Below are 14706 nucleotides of genomic sequence, written 5' to 3'. Positions count from 1 at the left end.
TCCCTGCCCCTCCCTCCTCCGCCGCGCGTCAGCCGGGGGTCCTCAGTAGGCGGCGGCTGCCTAGTCCCCACCTGGGTCGCCAGCTCCTCCCCTGAAAGATGGGTCCCTACCACGCGTGTCCTCCAACACCCGCCCCCCTACACACACACACACTGGTGCCCAGCTCCTCCCCTCAGCCAGGGGTCTCCACCACGCTGTCTCTTCCCGCCCCCACCCCGAATCGAGGGTCCCCACTACGTGGTATCCTCCCACCACCGGTCCCAGCCCCTCCCCTCAGCCTGGGGTCCCCACACCCGCGGCCACCTCCCCCTTCTCCACCAGTGTCTGTGCTCCCTTCTGTAACTGAAGGATGCGAGTCCTCAGTCTACTTCCTTATCTCTCCTCAGCCCTGAGGGTCAACCACCCCAGGAGCTCCGCCTCTCTCTTTGCGATCCCCTCTCCTGTAGTGCCTTTTCCCCACCCCGCCTCTCCATCTTCACTCTGCACACCTCTGGGTCCCCAAGGCGCCCTTGGCTCCTTTGTTCTACATTTGCCACTCCCGAAACCTAGGTGTAGTGGCCACGAGAAAAGTCAGAGAGGCACTCTGGCTGAACGGGACCCAATCAGGCAAGGAGAACATAGAGAAGGTCCCCCAAACCATATGACAGTGTCAGAAAACACAATCACCTGCAGGACACAGGATTGGGAATCCCTGGGAAATGAAAGCCAGTGTGCTTGGATTTATATTGATCTTAGTTCTTAGACTTCGCCTTTTGAAAGGCCGGACTCCACCCTTTGAAAGGAGCACCAGGAAGACAACAGGTCCAATAGACAAAGGCAAGGGACAGAGAAGCACCCCTATGCTCCCCAGCCCCCATCCACAACACTCCCCACAACTCTTCCAAGAATGTACAGGACCAGACCAGAAAAGATGATCTAGCTCTTGGATTTCAGAATTTGAGCTCCCTTTCATGGCCAGGGCTTCTAGCTCCTGACAATAAACCCAGCATTTTCTCCTCACATGAAATATATATAGTGTGTCCACATGAAAGATAGAGCTGTCACCTACACAAGGCAGAGGTGAAGGGAATGCCTGCCATAGAGCAGGATGTCTGCATTATAGATCAGCAGCTTCAAGCTAAGCAATACACAAATATATAATTGAACTTAAGAGCAGCATAGGTGGAAGAGAACTTACTTGTAATAAAAAAAGATTTTAATGTTATAAAACTTGAAAGTTAAAAGACAAGAGAGATGAATATAGTAGATCTAATGTGGAAACTGAGATGTGTCTCTATTTCTTTTGCAGTTGTGATAAAATACTCTGACAAAGCAACCTATGGGAAAGGATTTCTCTAGCTCTGTTCAACTGTACAAACAGTCCTGTGGTCACATCACATCCAATCGGAGTGCAGAGAGAATGCACTCAACACAATCTTTCCTTTCTGTGTGGTCCAGGATCTTATCCCAGGTTCTGGTGCTACCCACAGTGATCCTGGTTTGCTACCTCAATCCAATCAAGCTATTCCACGAGCACATCCAGAGACTGAGCTAACCTAGATAAGCCCTCACAGGTGTTAAAGATTTTAGATTCTCATCAATAGTACAACTGACATTAAATACCACCTGTTTCAAGACAGAAAATGGATAACAATTTGGAAAATAGGAAGTGTGTTCAGGTTTATCCTTTATTCTAGTTTGACTTGATAACAGGGCAAATGAAAAGGCGTTAAGAGTTAGAGATTGAAAACAATGTGACATGTGGAGAAGACAATGATGTTAAGACTGGCTTAAGTCTAAGCTTTAGAGAGGGAGGAATCTAGATAAGAAAACACCAATGCTTTATCATTTTTCCTTTAAGTTTAGAGAGCCCTTTCAAAAGAATGAACACAAAATATTAAAACACCATCCAAAATACATCTGCCCTTATAAGTTTTCCAAAATGTATCTTATATTTACATTATTTAAGACTTCCACTTCATTTCCTATGGCAAGTCCTAATTTTATTTCTGAGACACACTCTCAGACTTGCCTATCCTGGAACTATGTAGACCAGGCTAGCCTAGAACTCAGAGATCCACCCCCTGTGCCTCCTAAATGCTGAGATTAAAAAGACATGTGCCAGCTGTCTAGCTATCCTAATTTTCTTAAACCTAAGAATAACTATACCTCTGTATTGGAATCTGTAAGAATTCGTACCTACCTTTGAGGTAACATGTTAGTAATTATGACTGGCTCTTTGTGTGTTTCGCATGTGTATGGTAAGGTAACACATGAGGCTCACAAATCTGTATACATCATTTATTGGGGTGAGGGGGTGTAAAACTGCTGGGCCTGAGCTACTCACAATAGAGAGCAAACACCAAGACCAATGCCAAGTAAGACTCCGTTTCATGTTTAGCTTCTACCCAGCTGTCCCATGCCACATCCCAGATCCATCTGCTGACAATCTGTGAGACAAAATGTAAAAGACTCAGATGGAATGTGTTAAGCAACATAAATTACACTAGTTTGGCTTTTTACATCAGCATGTCAATATCTCAGAAAGTGATATTTAAAGAATAATCTGTTAGGCTGAAAGGGTAACTTAAGTGATAACCACTGGCTCAAAGCCCTGTGCTCCATCCTAGCATTACAGAGATGCCCGAGCAGTTAAGAGCACGCACTGTGTTTCCAGAAGACACAGTTCCCAGTACCCACATCAGACCGCTTACATTACCTGTGACTCCAGCTCCAGGGGAATCCATCACTCTGGCCAACTCAGGTACCTGCACTGCACTCCTGAGCACAAGCCCATGCTTCCAAACACACACATTGTGTTTTAAAAGTACCTTTATGGGTTGGGGATTTAGCTCAGTGGTAGAGCGCTTGCCTAGCAAGCGCAAGGCCCTGGGTTCGGTCCCCAGCTCCGAAAAAAAGAGAAAAAAAGTATCTTTACAGGATAAGCCCAATTCTCCATTTCATGGAGAATCAGGAGTGATACTGCTTGCCTCCCTTACTCTCTGGAAGCTAGTAGTTGCTTTCTATTAAGTCCTAGGTAGAAAAAGAGGGCTCTGTGATGGGGCCCATAAAGCCAGTCTGTTGTGTCCCAAACCATGATAAGGAATTCTTCTTGCCACATTTAAAAATCTTCAGCCAAAAGTCTTGTTAGGGCCTTGTCTGGCAGCAATAGTGCCAGTTATGCAAATAGACGATGACTTTTTTTGTGATGCCTGCAAGGACAAGACAAGCTGTCCTATATCTGTTATGGATCCAAAATGGCCAGAGATTCCTTGTGGTTCCTCCTAAAAGACTATTCCTCGCCTCTTGAATGTGGGGGCCTTCTGATTTGCTCTGAGCAATAGAATGTGTCAGTGTACAGCAAAGCATCAAAGGTCTTGTAGTTTCTGGCCTCACTTTTGTAGACTACTGTGCTGAGATTCCTGTATAGGGAAGCTCAGTCTACAGGAGTATGGCTAAAACCCAACAGCAGTCAGCGCTGCTGTCAGGCAAGGGACAGGTCATCTGGAATGCCCGGGTGCAGCTGAGTCAGTAGCAGTGACAGTACATCAGTGAGCCTCCAAGACTACACAGCTGGTTGCAGGTTGAGCAGCCTCACAGAATGGTGACAGAGAGGCTGTTGTTTAAGAGCCTAAATTCCAGACAGCTTGTTATGCAGTCACACTGGCATTATATAGCACATGTCTATTCCCCTATCCTACTAAGCTCGGCCTAGCCTTAGACCTCTGCTAAAATGTTCTTTCTGGCTTGGGACAATTGGGTCCTCTCCTGGGCCATCAGCCAGCCTTCCCTTTTCTGGCTAGGCAGCTGCTCTGGCCTATCACCCCAACCTTATTCTTTCTACAGAGAACTTACTGATGGCGAATAGGGTAAACACATAAGAACATTGTTATATTTTGTATATAAAGCTCCTCCAGAGGTCCTAAGTTCAATTCCCAGCAACCACATGGTGGCTCATAACCGTCTACAATGGGGTCTGATGCCCTCTTCTGGCAGGTGTACATGCACATAGAGCACTCACACATTAAACAAATAAAAATAAACCTAAACAAACAAACCAGCCAGCACAATTGACCCCTGTCAACTTAACACATAAACATACGATTGTTCTTGTTCATCCCTAAAAAATTCACACATTAATATCAACATCAACATTCATTATACCATTATAAACATTCTTCATTACCTAACATGCCTAAACGAAACTTACTGTTTAATTAATTAATATTTATTTATCTTGATCTTTTCAATATAGGGTCTCACTCTGTAGCTCTGCAATCCTGGAACTAGATATGTTGAGTAGGATGGCCTTGAACTCACAAAGATTCACCTGCCACTGCCTCCCAAGTTCTGGAATCAAAGGTGTTTGCCACCAGCCTTACTAGTTAATTTATTTAAATATTTAAATTACCAAAATTGGTAGGACCAAGAAACAAGCTACATAATCTAGCAAATTACTGATAGAAAAATTGTGTTTACAGCTTAGTACTTTTCAGATAATTTGCAATGAAAAAGAAAAGTCTTTTGAACAAAATGATCTGCGCATTCGAGTTCCTTCAGGATCTCTCCATCCCTGGGGACACTTCACAGCTCAAAGAAACAGATGTTGGACCATTGGGGCACTTACATTTATTGCTTGACCAGTCTTTTGAATAAATAATACTTTTATAATGAATTTATAACGATGGAATGCAAATTCTTTGACTGCTGCCAATATTCGATCTGCCAATTCAAGTGACAAATGAGAGAAGGCTTTGTCGTCATATTTAACATCTTTAAGACTGGCCTTTAAAGAAAATTAAGAAAGATGTTTCAATTTTCAAACCAGATGTTTTTATATAAATAGAAAACACGTATCTCAATAATGCATACAACTGTTTCAAAATACACACATTCCTGAAAATGATCACACGTTTATACTTACCAATTTGTTTTTAATAACAATTTTGGGAAAATTGTTTTCAAAATCACGCTCAGTTGTAAAAGCCAGGTTTGCTGTCACATGCCTTTAATGCCAGCATTCAAATGGCAAATGGCTCTTTATAAATTCTAGGCCATCCTGGCCTATACAGTGAGTTCCAGGCCAACCGAAGCTACAACAGTGAGACTCTGTCCCAAAACTAGTGAGTTCAGTTGTCCTTCGTGATCAACCCCTGAGCTGTAAGTTTCTGCTTTTGAGGCTGCTCTGACAACTTGCTGTAAGTAACCCAGCTTCCAATTCTCACTAGAGAGACAAGAAAATTGCAAAAAGTTTCTGAAAATTCCTAGTAAAGGAAGGAAACATTTTGTGTGTCTGTGTACGTAAAACTTTGGATTGAGTTTTCCAAATGCCTGTTGTTTCTGGGCCCAGAGTTGGTTTGTGTCACTGCTATCTTCTCTGGGTCCTTGAATCAAAACTTACTTCTCTCTCTTATTCCTTATGGCAACTATGACTTAGCATATTTGCTAAGAAACTAAGAAAAAGAGGTGTAGCTCACGGAGCATGAAGCAGGGACCTTTCTTCCCTGAAATTCAGATTTACTTTAAATGTATGATTGTTTCACCTACATATGTGCCTGTACACCACATGTGTGCCTAGTGCCAATGGAGGCCAGAAGAGGGCGTTGTGTGTCACAGAGCTGGAGTTATAAATGCTTGTGAGCCACCATGTGGGTTCTCTGGAAAAGCAGCCAGCGCTCCTAACTGCCGAGCAATCTCTTCATTCCAGGATGAAGAGTAAAGCCGGACCCACGAAGGAGCTGATCAATAACAAAGCCTTTAATTTACTGGCTTTCTGGAGTGCGCCCAGGACTGTGCACTGAGTTCTGGTGATAACAGGTGGACGCCTATCAACCTGATTCACAGGAACATAAAGTCAAGTAAATGTCCTCCCTCCATCCTCCTGCCCTGCTCCTTCTACCCCCTTTCTTCTCTTCTCTCTCCAACTTCTGCTATTGGCTGGCTGACAGGTACCTTCATGTGTACAGCTGGCTGGAGACCTGCATTTGGGCTTGGAACCATCTTCTCAGTACTCAGCTCGTCTGCTTTCTTTTGAATCTAACTCAAGTTCACGGTTAGTCTGCTTTGAGAGTAGTCCTATATCATTGCTTGTTTGTCTAGGAGTCTCTCCAACTCCATACGCTGACTGGCACTTTGGCCTAAGGACCCTGGGGTGGCTTCTGTAAATGTGGTTCATACCCAGGCCTATTCAATTGTATTTAATTTCATTTATGTGAAAGGGTCCAGTGGGAGACCAAAAGTGTACACTCTTAGAATACATATGCTATTTGTGTTGATCAGAATCCTTTCCCCAAACTGCAAGGTATAATATCTTTGCCAAGTATTCCTTAGTTTCAAATATATAGTTAGCAATGGAGGGATGAGAGGTAGTAAGGTTCAGAATATGCTACCTGAAAGTAAGTTTCTTTCTCATATTATTTGACCCAAAAATACTTGAAAATTTGTGGATGCAGTAACCTGGCCTTCCTTATGCTTCCTGAAAGCAGGAGATAAACTCTCACAAGAAAGTTCCTCTCCAGTCCCGGGAGGAAGGAAGCATACCGCCCGAGATGGAAATGGAGGCACAGCACACCACTTCCTCAGCTGGCCTCCGGTTCCTAGGCACAAAGCTTTCGAGGACAGCCTGCTCAGCCCACACGCCTTTTCTGATGTTCTAATCGGTAGCTCAGCTAGTCCACAGGAGCCCGACCCCACCTTTCCAAGCTTTAGTTTTAGGACCCATCAGTTGATGAACGGAATGTGAATGCAAGTCCATTTCACATAGCAAACATCAGGTTCTCCAAAGCTGCCCTGAACCAGTTATAGAAAGGTGTGATTAGACAGACATACTTAGCAGCTGGCAGAATGTCCGCCATGATTTCTTGACCTGTGAAAGGGATTTTATTGAAGAAAACCTCCAGTGGAAGCATTAAGAATTATCACTACCTTACTCAAAAAGCTGTAACACCTATGAAGGAGCTGTGTGAATCACTGCCACTGTGACTTTTAGCACAGCCTCTTTCAGTGCATCTACTTGGCCTGTTCAGAAGAGACAGGTCCAGGATTGTAAGTTTAGCCAGGTGACATTTACCTTACAGCTGCTGTATAGGATATGCTTTGACTGCTTAAGCATAACGTTTGGTACCACCTGTGTAGTTACTAGAACAAAAATGCCTTTTCCTCATGCCACTAAAACCAGTTTGCTTTCAACTGGTAAAGCTGCCAGTGTATGTTTCCTCCCTGTAGTGTGTCAAATACCTAACCCATGTCAGAATCTAGTTTACAGGGAAATGGTTGTCTTTCCCTTTAGATTCAGACTGAGTCCAACAAACACTAAGAAGATTATAGGACCATTTAACCTCCATATTTTCACAGTCAGTCCCTATAGTGAACACACACGCACGCACGCACGCACGCACGCACACACTTGGCCTAGGATGGTCTCATACATGGTAGACAAGTGTCTATCACTGAGTTATATAATACCTGGTCCCTAATTACCTTTAATATCTGCTGGATTTTAGTTTCTACAGAATGTGCTTGGAATTTCTTCAATGGTTCCATTCTATATGAATTAGCAAACTTTAATTTTGCCAGGGCACTTTTCCATTCTTTGCCTAAATCAGCAATCGAGTCATCAAACGGAGGCTCCACATACTGAACGTCATGAAAAGACTCTCTCAGTCTTTCTCTTAAGATCTGTGCATACTGAAAGAAGGGAGAGAGACGGAGTTTCAGATTTTGAGAATTTGCATCAGTGGAGACCGAGCTAACAAACCTGAAATCCTTTAGGCAGCCACTTCTGTACAGTCAGGAAATTCCAGATTAGCTTTCAACTTGAGGGAGCTATTGTCAGTTAGAGACTAAATAACCACCCAAAGAGAGGCTTTTGGGCTTCCTGTGGAGGACTGCCTAAATTTGGTTAACTAAAGTGAGAAAGTCCTACCCACACGGGTGCCCCACTCCCTGGGAGGGAGATAGTGATGTGCCCCAGTAACCACTGCCTCTGCCTCCTGAGGGTGGCTCCAAAGTGACCAGACAGCTCGCACTCCTGCTGCCATGCCTTCTCTGACTTACTGGGTTGCACCCTGGGACCATGACACTAAAACAGACCCCAGCTCTATTAAGTTACTTTTTAAGGGTATTTTATCACATAATAGGAACAGCAACCAAGATACACTATACAAACAAGAATAGCCTGCATAGAGTGGCTGAGGAATACAGATAAAACAACTTTTTATGCTTCCCTTCCTTCCTACCTACAATCATAAACATGTTCTCCTTAAATTTATTTTACATATAGTTATTTTAAAAAGTAATATCTTTGGGTTACACATTTATAAATCTTACCTTGAAAAGGTAACAAAAGCATATATGTGTGTACACATGATTTTTTGACGTGATTTTTTTTTTGACATGATGTTTCCTTCTAAAGTATACCATTTGTATTACAATAATTACTTAGATCCCGACAGTCCAACCTGCGACTGACTGGTGGCCTGCACGCACCCAGGCTATCTGTGAATGCTGTGAATATAACTCAGCACATTGTAGGAGACAAGGTCATACAGCAGTTTCAAAAGGCTGACTACCACAACAGTAGTTCTCGGTTTGATTCCAGTCTCTGATTTACAGAGGCAAGCTTCATTTGTCATAATACCCAGGCATTTCTTTTTCATATCTAATTGCTTGGCTAGAAGGAGATAGACATGTTTGCCCTACTTCTGACTTTATTATTTATTAAATATTGTTTATTAGAGAACAAATTCTACCACTGAATTTGATGTTAGCAATGTTTTTTTTTAATATATTGCTTTTTAATGTTGTGATAATTCCTGTTATGGTTTTTATGTTTTTTTGGTATTTTTATTGTGAAAGGGTAAATTTTGAAAAAAGGTGAGTTTTCTTAGTAATTGGAGGTAATAATATAGCATACTGTTTCATTTTATGTACTGTACTACACTGGGAGGCTTTTAATGACTTATCTTTGCATTCTGGAAAACTTAAGCATGGTATCTAATTTTTAGAATTGAAAAAAAGCATGCTAGGTTTTCTTTTTAGCATTTTGCTTTTTTGTATCAATATTCATAAAGGCAATTAATTTTATTTTTGTTTTGTTTATTTATGTATGTATTTATTTACCAGCAGTTGATTGGGTATGCTATGGTCTTAAAGTACACACATAAACATACATGTTCAAATTTGTATATGTGTGTGTGTGTGTGTTAGTGCTAGTCTAACTGAAGAGCAGTTCACTAAGATTTAAAGATTTGGGATTTAGTTTATTTCAGCACACAATGTTTTTTTGTTTTTTGTTTTTTGTTTTTCGGAGCTGGGGACCAAACCCAGGGCTTGCCTAGTAAGCGCTCTACCACTGATGGTTTTTATTTGCAAGCTTTTACTAATAAAATTTATTAAAATTTTTAAAAATTTGAGGGCTGAAGATTAAACAAACCTAGGGCCTCACGCATGGTAAGCAGTTGCTCTACAAAAGTTAAATCCAGCATTGTCCATTTCTTGGACAGACTTATTATTCAAATTTCCCACTATGATGGTAGATTAGTGTATTTCTCCTGTAAACCTATATATTTTCCTCTCATATTTTGATGCTGTATTAGTTGCATATTTGCAAGCATTAATGGTTCCTAGGCAACTGGCCCCATTCTTAATAAACAGTGCTCCACTTTATTGCTGATGACTTTACTTGCTTTGGTTTTTACTTTGAAGTCTATAGCTACTCGTACTTAATTTTGATATTAGTGTATCTTTCTTCACCTGTCTCCTTTTATGTATGCGTATTTTAAGTGAGTTCACTATAAACAGAGTTGAGTCTTATTTTAATCCATTCTGACAACTGTTTAAATTGCTGTACTTAGTCCGCTGACATTCAAAGTGATTGCTAGCACAACTGGATTAGTATCGATCACATATGCTACTCTGCTCTATGTCATACCCTTGTTCTTCTTGTCCTCCATTCTTTTCTGTTGTGCTATAGACTGAGCATTTAACGGGGCTCCTCTAATTCGTTAGCATGTTAGTTCCTCTTCCTTGACCTCCTCTCTTAGCTGTAGACTTTGAAAATATGCATGTGCAACTAATCTAACCATGTTCAACTAACACTTCAACTGCACAGGTTAAAATTACTCAAGTCGTTCCTTCCGTCTCCTTTTCTTAAACTGCCATTCATCTCACCTCTGTGTACATTAACATGTATTCATATGCAAACATAACTTTATATATCTTGTTATTTTTAGCAAACCATTTTGTTAGAGCAGTGGTTCTCAATCCTTCAACACAGCTCTTCATGTTACAGTGACCTCCATCCATGAAATCCATTCATTGCTATTTCATAACTAATTTTGCTGCTGTTATGAATCATAATGTAAAAATATCTGATATGCAACCTCCAAAGGGATCACAACCCATGAGTTCAGAATAGCTGTTAAGAGTAAAAAGGGGAACATTAAAATTTTTCAATTAACCTTCATTTACTCTCTTTGACACTCTTTTATCTAGATTCAAATTTCTGACTTCCTTTTTATTGATTTTTTTGTTAACATTTTGTTATGCAGGCTTATTGGAGATAATTTCATTATTTCTTCAAAAAATCTTTTCTTATTTGAGGGTAGTTTTCTAGGGTATAAAATTCTAGGTTGTCACATTTCTTTTCTGAATACTTTTACTTCACTCTATTCTTCAAAATTTCTAAGAATGTGAATGTAATTCTCTCTTATAATTAGTGTTTGTCTTCTGGATTCTTTTTGGACTTTTCTTCATCTTTAATTTCTGTAGTTTGAGAATATATGCCTACTTATAGATTTTGTTTTAGCATGTGTTCTCTGACTTTCCTGACATTGTAGTATGGCCTCTGAATTATTTTAACTTATTGGTACATTTATTTCTTATATTCTATTCTCTATCTGGAATTTCCATTATGGATAACTTTTATAACTACCTCAAAAAACTTTAACATTCTTCTTTTTTAGTCTGTGTTTTCAGTTATTGTGAACATTTCTATTGATACTTTTATTCCTGTAGTGGGTGGATCTAGTGATTACTCTCTGTGGTGTTCTCCATCTAGTATGCCTTGTAATTTTTTTCCTTGATAATCAGACCAATTCATAGTGTGAGAACTTCTAGAAAAGGCCTCAAGTTAATGTGGTTGTAATGCTCAGGAGAAAAAGGATGTAGTCTAAATCCTATGGTTAAGTCTTAGGTCTTAAATAAGCCTGTACCTATGGACTGTGAATTTCACAATTTTCCTTCAAGTATTTTGTCCCCACTGCCTTCTCTCTTCCTTAAGAACAGAAAATCTACAAGAGCTGGAACTGATTCACTTTTAATAGGTCACCTTTGCTTTACAAATCTCAACGGCTTAAGTCTAGTTTACTAATTTCTCAAGAGGGCAGAATTTCTGAAGATTGTAAACACATACACACACCACCCTCACCACTCCTTGCTAAAAGCAAAACTGCTCAATGACTAAGTTTCTCTGGAAATTTAAATTCTTATATATAACTTATTAAACATTAATAATTCCAATACATATGCATTTACATATATGAATATTGTATGTGAATGTATATTAATTATACATATACCAGACACATGGGGGTGGGGGACTCTAACAATTCAGTTACATTTCAGGTTTTCATAGCCTATCACAAAAGTTTGAGTTTTGGTATGTTGAGTCTCTGAACTATCACTAACTTTTATGGTAGCAATCTGTCCTATAATCGCTTTTCTAATCTAAGAACTGGTTTTTACTTTGCCATTTTTTTGGTTATTTAAGATGCAAAGACTTCAACTTCCTTACATTAAGAGCTTGAAAGTCTGCTTTTGACATATATTTTAGCTGGGTATAGTATTCTAGGTCTGTTTTTATTTTAGCTGGGTATAGTATTCTAGATCTAGTTTTCTTTCAGTAAAGATGATGTTCCTGATTCAGACTGTTTGAGAAGCCTATTTTCTCTTTCCTAGTTTCCTTAAAAACATTCATATCATTGGTTTCAAATGCCTTGGCAGGAATTCCTGTTTCTTATGCCTGGAATTTCCTGAGATTCTGGTTTAAAGGCTTAGTTTTCATATCTGTGACTTTTCATCTACTTTTAAAATGATATTTGTTACTCTTCCTTTTTCTTTAGGGACTCAAATAATAAGACTATTAAGGCACTTCATTGACAGAATACCTTTCTAGAATTTTCCCCTCCCTCATGCTAGTCTTATTTCTGTGATATTGAACTGTTAATTCTATTCACTGCACATAATCGGACATTGTATTTATGTATGGAAAGATAACTAAACCTGTCTCTTAAGAAGTGCCTATTATCTTCTCTTGAATTACATTATACTCTAGGGATACAGCTACTAATGCACTATTACTAACAGTGTTTTCAAGGTTGCATGATTCTTCTGGGAATAGAACACATGGAGCCCCCAGTTAACCCTTAATGAACCTACTTTTAAAATTGCATTTCTGATGTTTTTTATGTATAATACTAGTCACATGATTTATTATACTTATTAAAAGTATTTTATTCTTTGATTGATATGAAAACTTTATTATTTTTTAAAATACCATCAAATTTATTATCAAAACTAGCTACTGACAGGCATTTATCTATATGCAGCCTACTTACAAAACTTAAATAAACTGAGTTTACTCGTGTCATTATTCCAATGATATATTCAATTATTTAGCAAAAGTGTTATTTGCTAATGTTTATGGTTTTCAAATACATATGCTTGAGAGACTGATGAAGTTGAGAACTTTTAATAATGTTCTTAAGGTTTTGTAATCTTTGGTTACAATGACCTAACTCATGCAAAAGTATAATCTATTGGAAAGATGGAGTAATTCACAGACAAGAGAAAATTCCAATTTGCATTTGTCATAATAAACCTCATCTTAGTTTATTAATCTAATTTGGTTTCAACCCTACAAAGTTTGAGTAGTCACCTAAACCACTGAAGTCCTGCCCAATGTGAGGTGAATTACTTTTCTGAAAGCTCTAACACTAGAGAAAAGACAGGGACACAAGTTCAACAGCTCTTGTAAAAGACCCAGTGGCTCCCAGCAACCACATGTTGGCTCACAACCACATTATCATGTCACTTATATGGTACATATACATACACCCAAACTCACATACACATAAAACAAAATAAATAACTTTTTATAAATGGATACAGGCTAAGAAATATCAAGTGGTGTTCATATTGATTCAAGTGTCTTGATTTTCCATATTCTCAGAAATAGAGATCACTGGCCACTTGAAAGTTGAAAATAACTTTTGGTGTTACAGTTAGTAAACATGTGAGATTCTGTTTTAAGTTCTTCTTCCTGTTGAAAGCTTTTACCTTCAGAAGGCTAGATTTTAAGAAATACAGATATACAGATATAGATCAATCAACTAAGATGCCTTGCTCCATGTACCCTTGCTTCTAGATTTTACTAAATGTGTATTTTCAGGTTGAATCTTGGCTCATTCAACTTTCAAAATAGGCAGCAGATTCATAGAATCACTCTTGTCTGTCTCAACGTATAGAAATCTTTAATGTTCATAACCCAAACATTAATATAATTTTTGGCAACTAGACACAGCTCATTGTTCTGCTTTTTCCTAGGTGTGCTAACCCAGCATGCTTACTTTTCTATTTGTTCTTTCCTCTGTAAAACACTAACACTAAAAAGACATTAAAACATGAAGTGTTGCCATCACTCCGGGGCCATCTTGAAATAGTTCGGCTCCAAAAATTCGTGTTTTCTGCTCTATCTAGCTTCATCCTACTAATCACCCATGAGCCAGATGAAGTATGTATGAAAAGAAACCACCAGGTGTCCTCTGACACAGGTCCTAAGCTCAGCACTATTAGTTTTGCATCCTTGTGCAAAATGTTTTCCTTCATTGCCTCAATAGAAGATGGAGTCCTGATTGCACTAATGGCTTTGAAAGGACAATCATACAGAAATGCCAATGTTCTACTGGAATGACCTTTTTCACTGATATCAGAAAAATCACTAAATATCTTAATTTTTTTCCTCTTATATACTCTTCCAATAACAAACTAATATATTCTTTAAAACTAAAAACACTTCACTGATCAGCACATCAGTTAAGAGTGTGAGTGTGTGTGTGTACACACATATGTATGGTATAAACTCACTAGAGGTTGGTAAATTATGTACCTACTAAAATTGCATTTATAAGGTGTAATACAACTACTGGATAATTCTGAACATTTGCAATGCTGAAAAGAATTGAGGATGCCTGTGTAAAAACTTTCTATTAGTTAACGTGTGGTTCTTTGGATTTAACAACAAAAATTCCTGAGGCTTCAACATCTAAACGACTTTGTTCCACCTAAACTCAGTTTCGCGATGGTCAGAAAAACAGAAGGGCGGCCAGCCGTCCTGGGTTCCGGGTGCTGACAGGGAACGAGCTTCATCTAAAGGGTGGGAAGGCTGTCTTTGGCCTCCGGTCTTCACTCACTGACTCCTTCTCGAACATGCTAGGCCTCCTTTCTTTCTTAGACGACACCGGGGATTGATGCGTTTGGGTGGAGGGCGTCTTCGCCTGTCGGCCTCGCCGCTCCATCTTGATCGGTTCACCCGGACGCCTAGCCTCTCTCCTCCGTGTAGCCGCCCAACGCCCCGCCGAGCTGCCGCAGAGCACTAGTCTCGCGCCGGCGCCGTCGCGTCCCGGAAACCGGCGAAGAGAGGCGCATGAGTCATCAGTGAGCGCCGCA

General features: G+C 39.8%; 1 protein-coding gene across 2 annotated transcripts; it reads right to left on the bottom strand.

Annotated features, from left to right (window-relative positions):
* Positions 1 to 2318: 2318 nt before the first annotated feature.
* On the bottom strand, positions 2319 to 14651 carry Tcte3 (t-complex-associated-testis-expressed 3). Of its 2 annotated transcripts, XM_032885173.1 has the most exons (4): positions 14451 to 14651; positions 7459 to 7665; positions 4607 to 4765; positions 2319 to 2429 (listed from the first exon to the last, which is right to left on the bottom strand). In XM_032885173.1, exons 1-4 carry the CDS (start codon positions 14553 to 14555, stop codon positions 2319 to 2321), a joined length of 582 nt encoding a protein of 193 aa, XP_032741064.1. In that variant the 5' UTR covers positions 14556 to 14651. The 2 variants fall into 2 exon arrangements, with proteins under 2 accessions (XP_032741064.1, XP_032741065.1); XM_032885174.1 differs by lacking the exon at positions 4607 to 4765.
* Positions 14652 to 14706: the final 55 nt, after the last annotated feature.

The sequence above is a fragment of the Rattus rattus genome, chromosome 14 (assembly GCF_011064425.1).
Source record: "Rattus rattus isolate New Zealand chromosome 14, Rrattus_CSIRO_v1, whole genome shotgun sequence".
Classification (NCBI taxonomy): Eukaryota; Metazoa; Chordata; class Mammalia; order Rodentia; family Muridae; genus Rattus; species Rattus rattus.
Note: the sequence above shows the minus strand (reverse complement) of the source record. Positions and strands in the feature narration are given on the sequence as shown.